At 34.8% G+C, this 15,490-nt stretch overlaps 2 protein-coding genes across 2 annotated transcripts; both read left to right on the top strand.

Moving 5' to 3' along the window:
• On the top strand, window positions 1-2,114 carry LOC149286584 (homeobox protein Hox-C11a-like). The gene is made up of 2 exons (XM_089493990.1): window positions 1-697; window positions 1,882-2,114. Exons 1-2 carry the CDS (start codon window positions 1-3, stop codon window positions 2,112-2,114), a joined length of 930 nt encoding a protein of 309 aa, XP_089350116.1.
• A 9,605-nt stretch (window positions 2,115-11,719) lies between these two features.
• On the top strand, window positions 11,720-15,490 carry LOC149286585 (homeobox protein Hox-C10-like). Its single transcript, XM_089494000.1, has 2 exons — window positions 11,720-12,491; window positions 15,213-15,490. Exons 1-2 carry the CDS (start codon window positions 11,720-11,722, stop codon window positions 15,488-15,490), a joined length of 1,050 nt encoding a protein of 349 aa, XP_089350126.1.

Below are 15,490 nucleotides of genomic sequence, written 5' to 3' on the forward strand. Positions count from 1 at the left end.
ATGTTTAACTCGGTGAACCTGAGCAACTTTTGTTCCCAATCGCGCAAAGAGAGGAGTACTGAATTTGGAGACCGGGCAGGCTGCACCTCCAACCTGTACCTTCCCAGCTGTACCTATTATGTGCCTGAATTCTCCACAGTGTCCTCGTTTTTACCCCAGGCCCCCTCTCGACAGATCTCTTACCCTTACTCCACCAACCTATCTCAACCAGTTCGGGAGGTATCCTATGGCTTAGACCCTTCCAGTAAATGGCACCCTAGGAGCAACTACGCCTCCTGCTACCCTGCAGCAGAGGATCTGATGCATAGAGAGTGCCTCCCTCCTTCTTCTAGCATGACCGAAATGCTAATGAAAAACGAAAGCGTGTACAGCCACCATCACCACCATCACCATCATCACCACCCCAGCGCAAACCACCCTTCCTCGGGCTTCTACTCCAGCATGAGTAAGAACACCGTGCTGCCACAGGGCTTTGACCGCTTCTTTGACAATGCATACTGTGGGACAGACACTCAAGCGGAGGACTGTGTGCCCAAAAGCGACACCAAGGTGGACAGTGACCCTCAAAGCAGTGCTCTGTCAACCGGAGCGGATCAAGGCTTAGACCCGGAAGATGAAGAGGAGAATACCAACCCTGGGTCATCCGCCTCATCCTCTTCTGTCAACAATAAGGATGCCATTAAAGGCAGCAACTCCAGTAGGTAGAGCTGTGCTGAGTCTCCTAGGCAGCCAGGAGTGGGGAGGTGAAAGGGGCTAGCCCGGTGTTTTGTCGGTCACATTTTATGTGGAGTTTTATAAGCATTCAAAGGATTTTATTAAACCTACAAAAGCTCTTTCTTCTTCAACGAGAGGGAAATTTTACGATGGGAAAGCTCTTTGGGGGAGAGGAGAAAAGAGAGAGAGAGGGAGAGTGTCAGATACATGGGGGAGAGAGAACAAACAAACAGATATCAGACATTTGGTTGTGTTTTGGGGAAAGCCTGCAAACCCTGCCATTGTGCCAAATAACAACTTTGATCATGAACTTTCGGGGCTTTTTAGAGGGTTTTTTCGAGGGCTGTGGAGGTGAAAGGCAACTGAGTAGATCATAACCTTGGCTTACTTGGTCTGGCTTTCAGTTTATATGTCCCTTCTGTTCTCTTTATGAATATAAATTCATACAATATATACTTTTACACAGATCTACGCATAGGCGGATACAGCTGCCTTATAGCCCATACACAGTAATAATGTTTGCTTATGACATCAGATTTAAAATAGTTAATCCTACCATCCTGTCTGTCATTTGTTTGCTTTGAATAACAAAAGACGTAATTTACTGACTCCTTGTGCCTCTTCATGCGGTTATTTACAATTTTAAAGACAATCGAATAATACTTTTAATATATTTATATTATTCTGATTGTAGAGGATGCAGACCTAACATGTAGCATCCTTCAGATAATTGTTTGCATTCGGTGCCCATTTTAGTTAATATATTGTGTTTACGAGAATATTTAAAAAATATAGGTTTACATTTTTAATTTAGTATTGGGTAAATAATAAGGAAAATAAATTTACCAATTGCCATATCATATTTTGGTATGTGTTTTGTGTGTTTGCATGCGTTTCCTTATTTATGTATATATAATTATATATTGTATAGAAATATAGCTGTGTGTATATGAACGTTTAAATACTGTTTTTAAAATTAGCAAAATGAGTAATATCCAAACTTTTTGTATAATAGCTATACAATAAATGAAGAAAATAGTATATTAAATCCCACAAAGATTGTTTTCTATTTGTGCATAATACATTTTTTAATAATTACTATTATTAAATCAGTTAACAATAATTGGTCCCCATATTAGTTATAAAATGTGTTTTATCATTTTAAAGGTGCTCCTCGTACACGGAAGAAGAGATGTCCTTATTCTAAATTCCAGATTCGAGAACTGGAGAGAGAGTTTTTCTTCAATGTGTATATTAATAAGGAGAAGAGGCTTCAGTTATCTAGAATGTTGAATCTCACTGACCGGCAAGTTAAAATATGGTTTCAAAACAGAAGAATGAAAGAAAAAAAACTTAGCAGAGACCGACTGCAGTATTTTTCTGGAAACCCATTGCTGTGAACTTGATGTTTGTGTAAATCTCATGCACTGTGCCCGTGAGGAGTGTTTTGTCCTGCAGAGGATACCTAGAAGCATAGCTTAAATTCTGAGACCTCAATCAAGCTCAGATTTTAAACCTTTTTTGTTACACATTGCGAGATTACAAAAAGAGGAGTACTTGATGTAACTGAACACATTAAAGGACAAATATGGACTTTTTTTATTTAATTGACTGCTGAAGAAATGGATTCTTCATTTTGCTAAATCATTCATTTCAAAAGCCTACAGCTGTGAAAACAATGTTATCATTGCTATCGTTTTTAAAGACTTTAAGGACAAGCCAATCATTATGAAGATTATGGCCAAAGTTTGTACGATTCTGCAAATTACCTTCTTACTGTGGTGTGTGTATGGATGAGATGTGTGCATGTTTGTATGTATGTATGTATGTATGTGAATTAACAACAAGTTACATTCTGCTTTGGTCCCTGTCCTTGTACATTTTCCCTTTTGAGACATGTATCTAAACTAAACCACCATGTTTTCCCCTTGAAGGCTTTACATAAATGTTCATACATTTCAAATTGTAGAAATACACATTTTATGTTATGTTCCCCTATGTGTTGGTATACAAATGAATACAAAACAAACAAATATACATGCGGGAAATTAGTATTGCATATTATATAAAGTTACATACTAGTCCCATGCGCGTGGGGTGAGTTTGGTTTTTTTGGGAAGTGAACAATTCCAATTGGCACTCTGCATATAAATTATGTTATAGATTGTAATCTTTTTTAAGGCCCATCCTAGACATCGAATTTTGATAGGTTTAATGTATATAGCCCCATGCTACTAGAATCATGGGTAGAACTTGAGCCCTTAATGGATCAGTGCAATAATGTGCGAATATTCGCTTGGAATTCATTGAATGGCCTCATTTTTTATCCGAAATTACTTATAAAATGCTCCCCCTTTTATTGTTTTAAGATTGTAACTAACCATTTTTTTAACACGAGTAATACTTTTCAAAATAAACCTGGTAACATAAAATAAACCTGGTAAAACAGTGTTAAACACATAAGCACAAATGTTTCATTAAAGGTAGAAAAATTAATATGGGGAATCCAAACTCCTGGATCTGTTCGAAAGACTACATTTTATTGGTAATGTTTCATGCATGTATCTTTCTGTATAAAAAAAATAAATAAATGCCACCACTTTATAATTATGGTCACTATTTCTATATATGTTTTTAGAACAGTCTTTTTTCCTAGTTCTAGTTTTTTGTTGTTTTGTGTCTGTCCAGAAATTGGTAACATAGGCCGCTCTTGTAGACAAGGAAAGTCTTATTAGGCGATTTTCAATTTTATAAATAAATAAATATGCAATAATGGAACAAAAACTGAGAATAAGCTACATAGAAATTCTAGAATATATAAATTGTCAAAACTTAAAATAATATGAGCGCATTCATCCAGTAAAACAAGTTATGAGATGAGAAGGTCAATGTGGAAATGTATAAAATTATTTTATACAGACATGTTTCTCATAAACCAAATTGTAAATAAGTAAGGATTAAACAGCTGTTACAAATGGGTTATTTGCTTACAGCATGGATTAGTCATGAGCCGCATGGTTACAGTCTAACACTAAATAACATACTGCAGGCATTAAACTTGCTGAAAGAAAAGCGAGGAATCATTACTTTGTCACATATGTATATATATATATATATATATATATATATATATATATATATATATATATATATATATGCTACAAGCCAACATACACATAAATTTTTATTATATGCATGTAGATAATATCAGATAATAGAAAACGCTGGATTATACATTTGATAGAGATGAGTATAGAAAAACTTTGCACTTGTGATATATATACATATATATATATATATATATATATATAATAAACCCTTCAATTGGTCTACTAGGAACAAGGTAAAAAGATCGCCTGGTCATATATATACGTATTTCAACCACTTTAGAGACCCAAGTGGAGCTTTTTTCACGACTATTAAGCCCCTGTTCTTAATTTGACGTTAGATAATAATAAAAGGTAACTAACAAAGTCCAAATTGTACAACAGCTAATTCCCGGAACAGCTGAGGATTCTTTGACAAAAGAGACCAGTCTAGACAATGTCATAAAGGCTGCAACACTAAAGAGTTTAGTTTTTTGCTTAATTACTCTGAGGGGCCATAGGCGAAAGCTTCCGCTGTAAACAGTAAACAAATAGGAAAGTGTTTGCAGGGGAAATGGGTGGGGGATCCGTCGACTTGCTTGGATATACTTATTTATTATATATTTTTTCTCACGTCTGCCAGTGAGATTGTTCACAATCTGGAGGGCTAGTTCAAAGTTTCCTTGATTTAAAATGGAATGTTAGCTGTAAACCCAAGTTTATTGTCCATGTGGGAGTTTACAGCAGAAGTAAGCGCCAATGCCAAAAAGAAAGGGAATTAACCCTTTCCAGGCTGTGGTTCATTGTATGTTGGTACATAGATCTCTAAAAGATTTCCCTGCCACAACGGCTTATAAGAGGTTAAACACTTTGGAGGAAGAGGGGGGAACCCAGACTTAGAATGTAGGAGGGCTTCACATGAGAAGACATTTTTTTCCCCTTTTTTTTCTTCAAGGGTTTGTTAGCTGGGAGAAGGAGGTTCTATTTGTCCTAAGACAAAAGAAGGCTTAAACACTAAAGAGAAATCCTATGCATGCGTTTATTGCTGTTATTATGTGACACAGGTTTTGGTAACCAATGCCCACTTAATCCATTAGAAAAAATGTGAATATTGGACGTCTTTGAACTTCAATAAAGTCAAGGCCATTACCCGCCACTCTTTGTAATAAATAGCAGAAAAAAGAAAGACCAGGCTTAGAAGTATTGGGAAACGATAGGGTTACCTTGAAATTCATGTATGTTATATATATATATAATCATCAATCTGCTTGGAATATTGTTAAAAACCTAATAGCGGTTCATAAAGGAACTGATTCCTATTATGTATCTTGATATTTTAACAGTTGTATAACTGATATTGGTAACACTTCCATAAGATTATAGCCCTTAATTATAGTATCAGAAAAATAGCGGCTCAAAACCTTTCAAGGTAACTTAAGTCCATCAGGGCAAGAATGGGGAAAAAAACACATATTCCAAGGGTGGGGTATAGGAGGGCTGTGCTTTAAAATGGACTTAATAACATCCAAGTTAATTACTTTGGACTTCCTCTATGACGTACAAAACACCAAACACGTAATCCCAAAATGTGTTTCCCATTCCTCTCTGTGATCCTAACAAGGTATCGAATCATGCAGGAGATTTTTTTCGTTTTGAAATGTTGCAAATACTTTTGGAAAGCTAGTGACAGAGGAGAACTTTTAATTGACTTTCTACTGCGCACACAAGAGCAAAGTGTGCTCCACCAACAATTATCACAAAAATCTGATTGTAGTGCAAGAGAATATGATTCATCACTGGTGATGGGAAAATGTTACCAGTTGGAAAGAACAGGCACAGCAGAATGGAGTGGACAGCAGCAGGACAAGCCTGTTGACACAGGCACAAAGACAAACACGCACACTCGCGCACACATGCAGCCACACAGACCGTTATTCACTCATTCACTCATATCAGCTCAGTGAGATATGAACTTGAAGGAGCTTTATCCACACTCAAGTCTGGAGCAGGACTCATTCCATGTCGGTGGAAATGTGAATGGAGACGGTGGTTGATTATTCCCTCGACACCCCTTGAATGGTGTCTGTAAAGTACATTTGGAAAGCAGGATCCCAGACTGGAATTTGGGAAATCGTAGCGAAGAAGGCAGTGGCTTTGGCAAATGGACTTGGGGACGGTCAGTAAGAGACTGTGATTGCTCCCTTAGAGCCTTAAACCCTGGCTCTGTATTCTCCTGAGAGACCCTACAGACAAACTGCATGTTTCAGCCTCCTTCAAATTGTGTAGCATCCTGAAATTGTCCAAGACCTCGGCTTCCAGACAGAAGGAGGATACTTGTCGTTGCTTCAAAAATTTCTTTTGTTTTCATTTCTCCCTCGCCTTCCACATTTATTACAAATAATAATTGTAATTTGCTAACTCCATTGCTTTTCCTGTTAGGTAAAAAAATCTGGATTGTGTGTTGTTCTATTGTGCATTTTGTGTATTTTGTTCTTACACAAAAGAGCCATACATATAAAACGTTATAGGACATATAGGTCTCTTTTATAACTCACCAATAGTGGGCACTAAGGGGAAAAGAGTATTCCCTTGTTTACTGCAACTTGAACTTCTAGGCAGGCTTTGGCCTCTCTGACTGGACTTATGTGTATTTTTTATTTAGAGGGGAAAAAACAAGATTTTTTTAACTCTGAAATTGAAAAATCACTATTACCTAAACAACAATGGTAAGCGTAGAGAACAGCGGCTCTCATTGTCTTTAAATATGTGTAACATGATTTCGCAGCGCATTCAATTTATTCTCTCTCTCTCTCTCTCTCTCTCTCTCTCCCTCCCTATATATATATATATTTGTTATGTTGTATGTGATATGGATTTGATGTATGTTTATGGACCGTGACATCTATCAATTAATATATATCTCACAAACACTATGCGCACATACATAGAAATATTCGCACACTATTTTCTTTTAGTCTAAATATACTAATATATACTTTCACTATGTATTTTACCCTGCGCATGTTCTCCGTACAACCAATGCAAATATTACAATGAATTCTGCGTTTGCAATGGGTAAAAAATATTTTATATTTTACTAGCGCGCATTCTTTTCGGTTATGCACTGGGTTTTAAACACCGGATCAATTAATGGAAGTATGTGGGGATTTATTAATAACCCACCTAGTCGTTCCTTATTACCATTTAATTAAAGGAAAAAAAATCCTACTGGGTTTAGGATATGTCTTAATTTAAAAGTGTTTCAACCGATGTTATTTTAATACTAGCATGCTTGCTGTTAAGTACAATTTGACTATTAATCACCTGAGTTAGTAAAAAATCAATTACGCCCAATGTGGTGTTTTCTTATAACCCACAAAGCAGAATTCGTTGTTTAAGAATCTGGCAATACTTTTTTCGGTCAATTTCTGGCATTTGTCTGTGAATGGAGCCCAAGTGATTCTGATATGGCTTCAAGCTTATTTAATATAAATAAAGCCCCTCTGACCATTTGTATCCACTGGTGATGTTGTATTCACTACAAAAATTTGCAACATGCAGTAGTCCTAGTAAAATAAAACCTTTAAACTTTCAAATGTGTAATTCTTTTCATTAATAGTTTAATTCTACTTTTTTTTTATTTTCAACAGTTCCAGCCAATAAAATGACCATTGTTTATGTGTAAACTCAGTATGTACCCACAAAACGCAATTATTGTGAACCTCTGCATCTTACTAAAATTAATGATTAAAATAGTATTCTATTTTTTGTGAATTTTCATATAATGGTTTGTTGTACTTTCATATGATAATCAATACTCAACGGATTTTATATACGCCATAGAGAAAAAAATCTATTTTAGAATGTGAGTTAGTTATGTACTATGTAGTGACACACAAAAAAACACAACAAACACATATATGTATCGAATATATATATATATATATATATACACCGTTTAATGTATACCTGCATGCGATTGTACCTTGTACGATGGCATATGCTTTTTTTATTAATATTTCTAAAGCCCAGACATTATTACACATTTGCTACACATATTACACATGTATGTATGAACTGCATATCCTCATGTGCCCAAATATAACATAATATATTATATATATATACATCTATAACAATTTACACATACTATATAGTTAAACAGACACGAATCAATAGATATCGCAGTTATATACCTTATACTTATCTTTCTATTTGTAGACAATTTTACCAACAATATGGGGTGTGACATGATGCAGTGTGCATCATGAGATTTTGCTTGCTATAATGAACTGAATATAATCTAGTGATATAATCATGAGCTTTAAATTACAAACAAAGAAGAAAGTTTAAGGTTTGATTGAGCTGTAACGTGGACATTATACAATATCTACTTCGACTTCTCATAAAGGTTTTGTGATATGCAATGTATGGCATTGTTTTATCCAAATTTCCCCTTCATTGCAGATATGGGTTTCCCCGTGTACTTTGCACTAACTCATAATTAGTTCAACTGAAGGGTGTGCAAATATTGTTCATACATGCGCATATACCTCCATCTTGTAAGGTAGGATTTCAAGGGGCACAAAGAAAACAAAGAGTCTATTTGAATAGCTCTCATAGAATTAATTAAAAAAAGGCACATCTCAGTAAATGAGTATCATGCCAATCAGTCTCAATGCCTGTCACCAAATGTATGACAGCTATATCTACATACTAGGGGATTTCAGACAATTAAGACACAGCATTTTCCAGACACATTTGAAAGTCTGTGAATTTGAGTTTATTCGAAGACAATGGAAAGAATGAGGGCAATCAGGGCCCAATAGCTTTTATAACTGGCGGAAACAGAGGGCAATATTGAACGTGACGTGGGGGTAACATCCCACCAAGTGCATTTTGGTGTCATATTTCTCAAAATATTTTAATTACATTTTTTGTAATGGTCTAAATGCAAGCAACAAAAATGTAATTTTGCTTGGTTTATAATGTTTGTTTATTTTTACATGTGCAATTATGTTTTTACGCTTAATGTTTTTTATGTAAACTTTTTTTTTAATCTAAAAAAGGAGTCCTTGGGATTCCTTTTATGTCTTTTGTTCCTATTTATTTTCTGCAATTAGAACAAAGCAATTGTCCCAATGGGGGCCCTACTTAGGTTGATGAATTTTATATGTTCCCTCTTTAATGGTCCATGTTTATCATAATTCTAATTATTTGAAACTTTAAACAATATCCGGGCTCCTGGAGAAAATTCTTGGTGATTTTAATGTCCATTTCTATAAAGAAAATCATTAAATAAGAGACTTGCTATGTTTTATCCAGATCTGTAAAATTACATATTTAATTAAAATGAAAACATAATTAAACATTCTCTCTCTCTCTCTCTCTCTCTCTCTCTCTCTCTCTCTCTCTCTCTAGCTATCTATATATCTATCTATCTTCTTTCAATCCACCAATTTATAAGCTCCCTTTAAGTCAAAATTTGCATAAAATATATTTGGAGCTCCTTAGGTCCACAAGTATTTAATTAATGTACTTTTATTTACACATACAATTACAAACATCTGTTTTAGCAACCCCGGTTTCAGACTTTATTTGTAGAAGCAGTGTAGTCATAACACAAACAGGTCCACTCCCGTGTCTGCGGAATCTATGGGGGGAAAACAAATAAATTAAAAAGTTGTTTTTTTTTAATTACAAAAAACATCCATGTTAATATTTGTACCACATCATGTGTTATATGCGAACATGGCTTGTTCATGAGACACCACCATATTATAAAATATTGAAGAAATAAAACAGAGAAGAACGTAAAAAAAGAAAAAAAAGAAAATATTTGCTTCAACCACAGTAAACGATTGCATTGCAGAAAAGATAAGGAAAAGGAGTCAAGGAAAGTAAGACAATAAAAGATATCATGGTCTTCCATTTCATCACCTATAAATTAAAAAATATTGGTACCAATACTAAATTTTTATCCCCGCCTTATAAATATTATGTGGAATTTTCCTTGGTTATCATAAAACCAAACGATTTCTTCCAGACAGTTTTAGAAAGACTATGCAACTAACACAAATAGAGGCCATAAAGTCTCAAATAGCTTTCTTGGGAAGCCAAATGGCGTCTGGAGGGGAGGTTTTACTGTCTTCTATAGGTGAAGGGAACAAGCCATATATAGTTTTAGGGTCTGGGCCAGCGGAAACGTGTCTGTCTTTTAAGAAAAGAGGATCATGAACTACCAAAAAAAAACACCCTTTACAAGGTAAATACAACTTTTAGCTATAGTATTGATAAGACCAAAAACTTGGGTTGATCATACAGTTGTATGCTATTACATGTGACATTATCCAACAACGAGGGGAGGGGGTTAAATATGCTTGGCTGCTTCATATCTTGGTTCTACATTTATCAACTTGGCGTTGATAAAGCTAAACTGTCCTTGATACTGACCAGTGCCCTTCTTCAGAAAAAATAGAAGTGTATTATTTAAAGTTAATATTGGTCCACTAAAAACGTACTAGTGTTTTCATAGCCTGGTTTAATGTATATAGATATAAAGAAAATATCCTGTACTATAGAGGTATTTTCCATAAAAGAATTATTGCATTTAAAAGCAAGATTTTATCGGTGTGTCGAGCCCTTTTTAATGCGATATACAAGTAATTGGGTATATCAAAGGAAATAGAAATACAATTGGCACATTTGTTTATTTTAAAATGTATTTCAAATAGGCGTTACATTAATCAATATTCTCCACTGTCGATTGAATTAAATTGCCAAAAAATAATTGATTGTATTAATAATAACATTGAATTCGAATTGTAAACTTAATATATATATATATATATATGTGTGTGTGTGTGTGTTTGTGTGCGTGTGTTTGTGTGTGTGTTCGAAAGCCACTATTTAAAAACGGATTTGATTTTCAAATAATATAAGATGTCTGAATTCAATGCAGTAAACGTAGATCATTAAGTATTGTCCATGGTTTCCTACCTGTGTTATGTTCTCGGAATATTTTACTTCGCATATTACGTTTCTAGATTCTATAAACATAGAATGTCACATTGATATTTTCGTTACAAATTCTTCGTATACAATTATAAAAGTAAAAATTAATGCACACAATACCGAATACAGAACAACCCGTCGAATTTTCCTACCAAAAATGTGAGTATCACGATAAAATTGAATATGCTCTGGTGCTTATAATTAGAATTTCTATTGATATATTGTAGGATATGTAGGATTATATTATTTTAACCTCTAGATCTGACAAAAATAAATATAAGAAGTCACAACGTACCCCTTTTCCTTCATTCTTGCAATACAAAGCCTATATTTCAAACTAAGTATAATACAGTAAAAATAGATTTATATATGCATTTTTTTCAGAAATACATAAGTTCCTGTAACACACCAGTGCAGAGTGAATCAGAGGTGAGGCAAACTTCAACTGCAATTTTTTTCGAACATTGCAGAGTAAATGAAAACAAAAACCGACTACACATTCTGATATACAATATATTAATTGATTCTTCCTGGCTAAGTGAATACGTCTTTATTTGTATTTAAATATTACCTCTGAGATTATCCTCTCCTCCTTGGACCAGCGTTGATTCATTAGTAAACAAACTGAAACGTTCTCCTTTGTTCAACTTGAAGGTCTTTGACGCTATACCTCAGAAAGTCTGACAGGTGGCGCTGTTGCTCCACGTTCATTTTCCTCTTTCCCGACAACTTGACCCCTGTGACGTCACCTGCGTCTGAATCACCAAGGCCACTTTCAATCCTCATTGGCCTGGGAGTCACGTGGTGGGGCCAATGCGTGGATAATTATGGTGCTGATATTTTTCCCTAAAAAAAAGATGTCAGCCTCTGGCTGTAGTATTCCTCTTTAAAAACCCTCTCTGAAAATGTCATGTCCCAGCAATGTGACTCCTAACTCGTTTTTGATGGACTCGTTGGCCGGTAGCTGCAGAGGAGAGAATTATTCCTCCAACCAAGGGATGTATATGCAGTCTGGGAGCGATTTCAGCTGTGGGATGATGAGAAACTGTGGGATTGTCCCGTCTCTTTCCAAAAGAGACGAGGTGAATAATCCCAGCCTGTCTCTCAACACCTATCCATCTTACCTATCTCAACTGGACAATTGGTGTGAACCCAAAAATACATACAGGATTGAGCAACCTGTTGCAAGGCAGCTTTCTTCATGCTCTTTCCCAACCAATGTCAAGGAGGAAAATGTTTGCTGCATGTACAGTGCTGACAAAAGGGCTAAAAATGCCACAGAGGCTGCACTTTACCCAAATCAGATGCCCGAGTCTCGCTCAAGTGACCATGAAGTTCCTGTTCCCAGCTATTATCGAGCCAGCCAAGGTTACCCCATGGAGAAAACCCACAACCCAGGCGAGTTTGAGACAAGTTTTGAGAACAGGACGAATCTGAACCCAAGGAATGAGCTATTGGAGCAGCAGGCGGGGGGCAAGGTGGGCTTCCCCGAAAATACGAAGACAGACAACCAGAACCTGGCAACAAACCTTAGCACTAACTCCAACAATGCCAGTGCCAGTGACATCAAGACAGAGAAGAGCCTTCCAGCAGCCAAATTACCACCATCCGAAGGGGACAAGGAGATTGGAAAAAACACTGATACAAGCACTGACAACTCTGACAACGAAGCCAAAGGTAAGGGACTTTCTTCATGTGTCACGGATCTTGTACTGTACTACCAGACGAATGAGTGGCTGGCTAAACATCCCAGAAAAATACATCACAGTAACACTACAGGGTGTTGGGGCTGTCTGACAGCTAAGAAAGGGCACCTTTAAACAGAATATATAAATGAAAAGTTCATGTTCTCGTCAATGTACAATGTAATTTATATGTACAATATGAGAATGGTGCTCATATATCTCTATACATATTTGATGTATATATATATATATATATATATATATATATATATATATATATATATATATATATATATATACATCAAATATATGTATGGGTAGGGAAAGGAAATATTTTGTAGTGATTTTTGAAGAAACTTAATAGCAAATAATTGAGCGCAATTTTGTTGTTCCTTGTAAACGTTTATCGTTTGGCTGATTGTAATTGGTTTGACTGGACATATGAAATAACGAAGCTTTTACTATACTTGCTGTTTTCTTTTCAAGTCCTGTTGAGCGAATAACACAAATTAAGCGATGTTTATAAACAAATGTTTGTTTGTGGTTGATAATTGTATTGTTAAAGATGGCTAACATTTTTCTTATGTTTTGATGGGTCTGTGCAGCTTTTGCATGAGTGAGCATTCATTTTAGATTTTTTTTAGGCGATATGGGCCTTCTAAGAATAATTATCTTATTTTTTACACTTTGTCATATGTATACATTGCTTAAACAATATATATATATATATATAAAACACACACATATATGTATATGTTTGTGTATATATATATATTTTTAAATAACCTAAAATGGGTGCTAGTCCCATATTGATAAGCCAATGCACATCTTAATTATTAATTATTCTTTTGTTTCCAATTTTATCAAACGTTTGTAGGAATACAATGGACAGTCTTTTTTTTATAAGAAATCTGGTTTCAAATTTAAGAACTGGAATGTCAGCTCCCTGTTTGACACGCAAGAATATAATTTCTTCAGTTTATTCGTTCTTTTTTATTTTCCTGAAATAAAACCTATTTACTATTTTTAGTAGATTTATATGTAACGGTTTTTCACTACTACACGATAATTTTATAATACAAAGTCAAGTTTAGGAAAACAAGTTAATCGAATACATATCCCAACCCCTGTTCATCTTTGTTCCAGATGTGCATTACACAAAAAGTAGCATAAACATGAGAACTGGTCATTCGGTTTGGAATTCTAATAGAAATAATGTATCTTTAGAATTAATTATACCTCATTTGTTTCTACATGAAATTGCATTTTGTGCTGTGACTTTATGTGGATTTCGCTTTTAATTGTGTTTCTTGGCGTGTACTGCTTGCATTCAATTACTCCTTATGTAATCAGTATAGTAGTGCTTCTTGGAGATTTTATCCCCAGTGTTTACCTTTAGTTGTTGGATATGTTTTCTGCAAGTTGTGGTGGCATTATATCTACGTTATCGGCTCTGATTTTCATATGTATTTAGTACATTATATATAATTATCAGAAATGTTTTTTTGTGGAAATGTGGATTTTAAGATAATAAAATATAATAAAATACATTGGGATGAAATAGCGAATTTACCATTGGGTACTTAATGTACAATATAAAAATATTTATTTTTCATTTTAAATGCCCCGTTAACTTGGCTTCTAAATATATTTTTATAAGAGAAAAATAACTCATGATATATATACACACATATATATACAGAAAAAGTATTGTGTGTGTATATATATATATATATATATGTATATATATATATATTTATATATATATACTTTTTGTGTACAAAATATACGGCGTACATGTAATACACATATGCAGCACAGCAAATATATAGATATGTAATGTATTAAACACATTACAGAAGGATACCTATCCAATCTGCATGTGTGCTATCTCTGTATTTGTATCTATCTATGTGTATGTCTTTTTGTCTATCTATTTATCTATCTATCTATCTATCTATCTATCTATCTATCTATCTATCTATCTATCATCTATCTATCTACCTACCTAACTACCTGCATATCCCACTCAAAAGATAGATAAATAGATAGATAGATAGATAGATAGATAGATAGATAGATAGATAGATAGATAGATAAAAAGGGAGACAGGTGGAATTTGGATAATTACATCTCTATATTTCCTGGTTGATTGTAATTGCTGGTTTCTGTGGATCACACTGTGTAAAAGAGGAATATGTTTTCTTAAGAAGCACATTTATTGATCTGTGGATTATAGTGTAAGGCTACCCTTTGTTGATGAAATCCGTGCATAATTGTGTAGAGATATCTCATCAGACATGTGTGTCACATACTCAATCCCATACAGTGGGCTGGATTTTGATGTAAGCAAGGTATCGGTTACCAGAATTATTTATGTCAAGTTGAAAACTCATACCCGAGTTCTAGCTTCTCTGCAAGGATTTTAGACCATGCGGCAGTGATACAAGGGCATTGTTGTTCTACTTAACTAAACCCTGTAAAGAGTTCCCTGGAATTATCCTATAGTGATTAGTGTAGTGATAAAATACCCAAGGCACAATAACCAAGGAAATGGCTAGCCTTCAAATTCAGCAATTCAGCTTATGGCTGGTAGCTGTAGTAGTTAAGAGAAAAAGGATATATATTTATAAAGGGAGACAGTCTTTATCAGCAGTATAATTGTCCCTATTTTTTTCCAGGGATACTTATATTTAAATATTATTTTTAACAGAGGATATAAAGGCAGAAAACGCTACAGGAAATTGGCTGACAGCTAAGAGCGGAAGAAAGAAAAGATGTCCTTACACTAAGCACCAGACGCTGGAACTGGAGAAGGAGTTCTTGTTTAATATGTATTTGACCCGTGAGCGCCGCCTAGAGATTAGTAAGAGTATCAACCTAACAGACAGACAAGTGAAAATCTGGTTTCAAAACCGCAGGATGAAACTGAAGAAAATGAACAGGGAGAACCGAATTCGAGAACTGACCTCCAATTTTAATTTTACTTGA

This window comes from Sceloporus occidentalis, unplaced genomic scaffold (assembly GCF_023333645.1).
Source record: "Sceloporus occidentalis isolate IW3139 unplaced genomic scaffold, rSceOcc1.0.p SCAF_68, whole genome shotgun sequence".
NCBI lineage: Eukaryota > Metazoa > Chordata > Lepidosauria > Squamata > Phrynosomatidae > Sceloporus > Sceloporus occidentalis.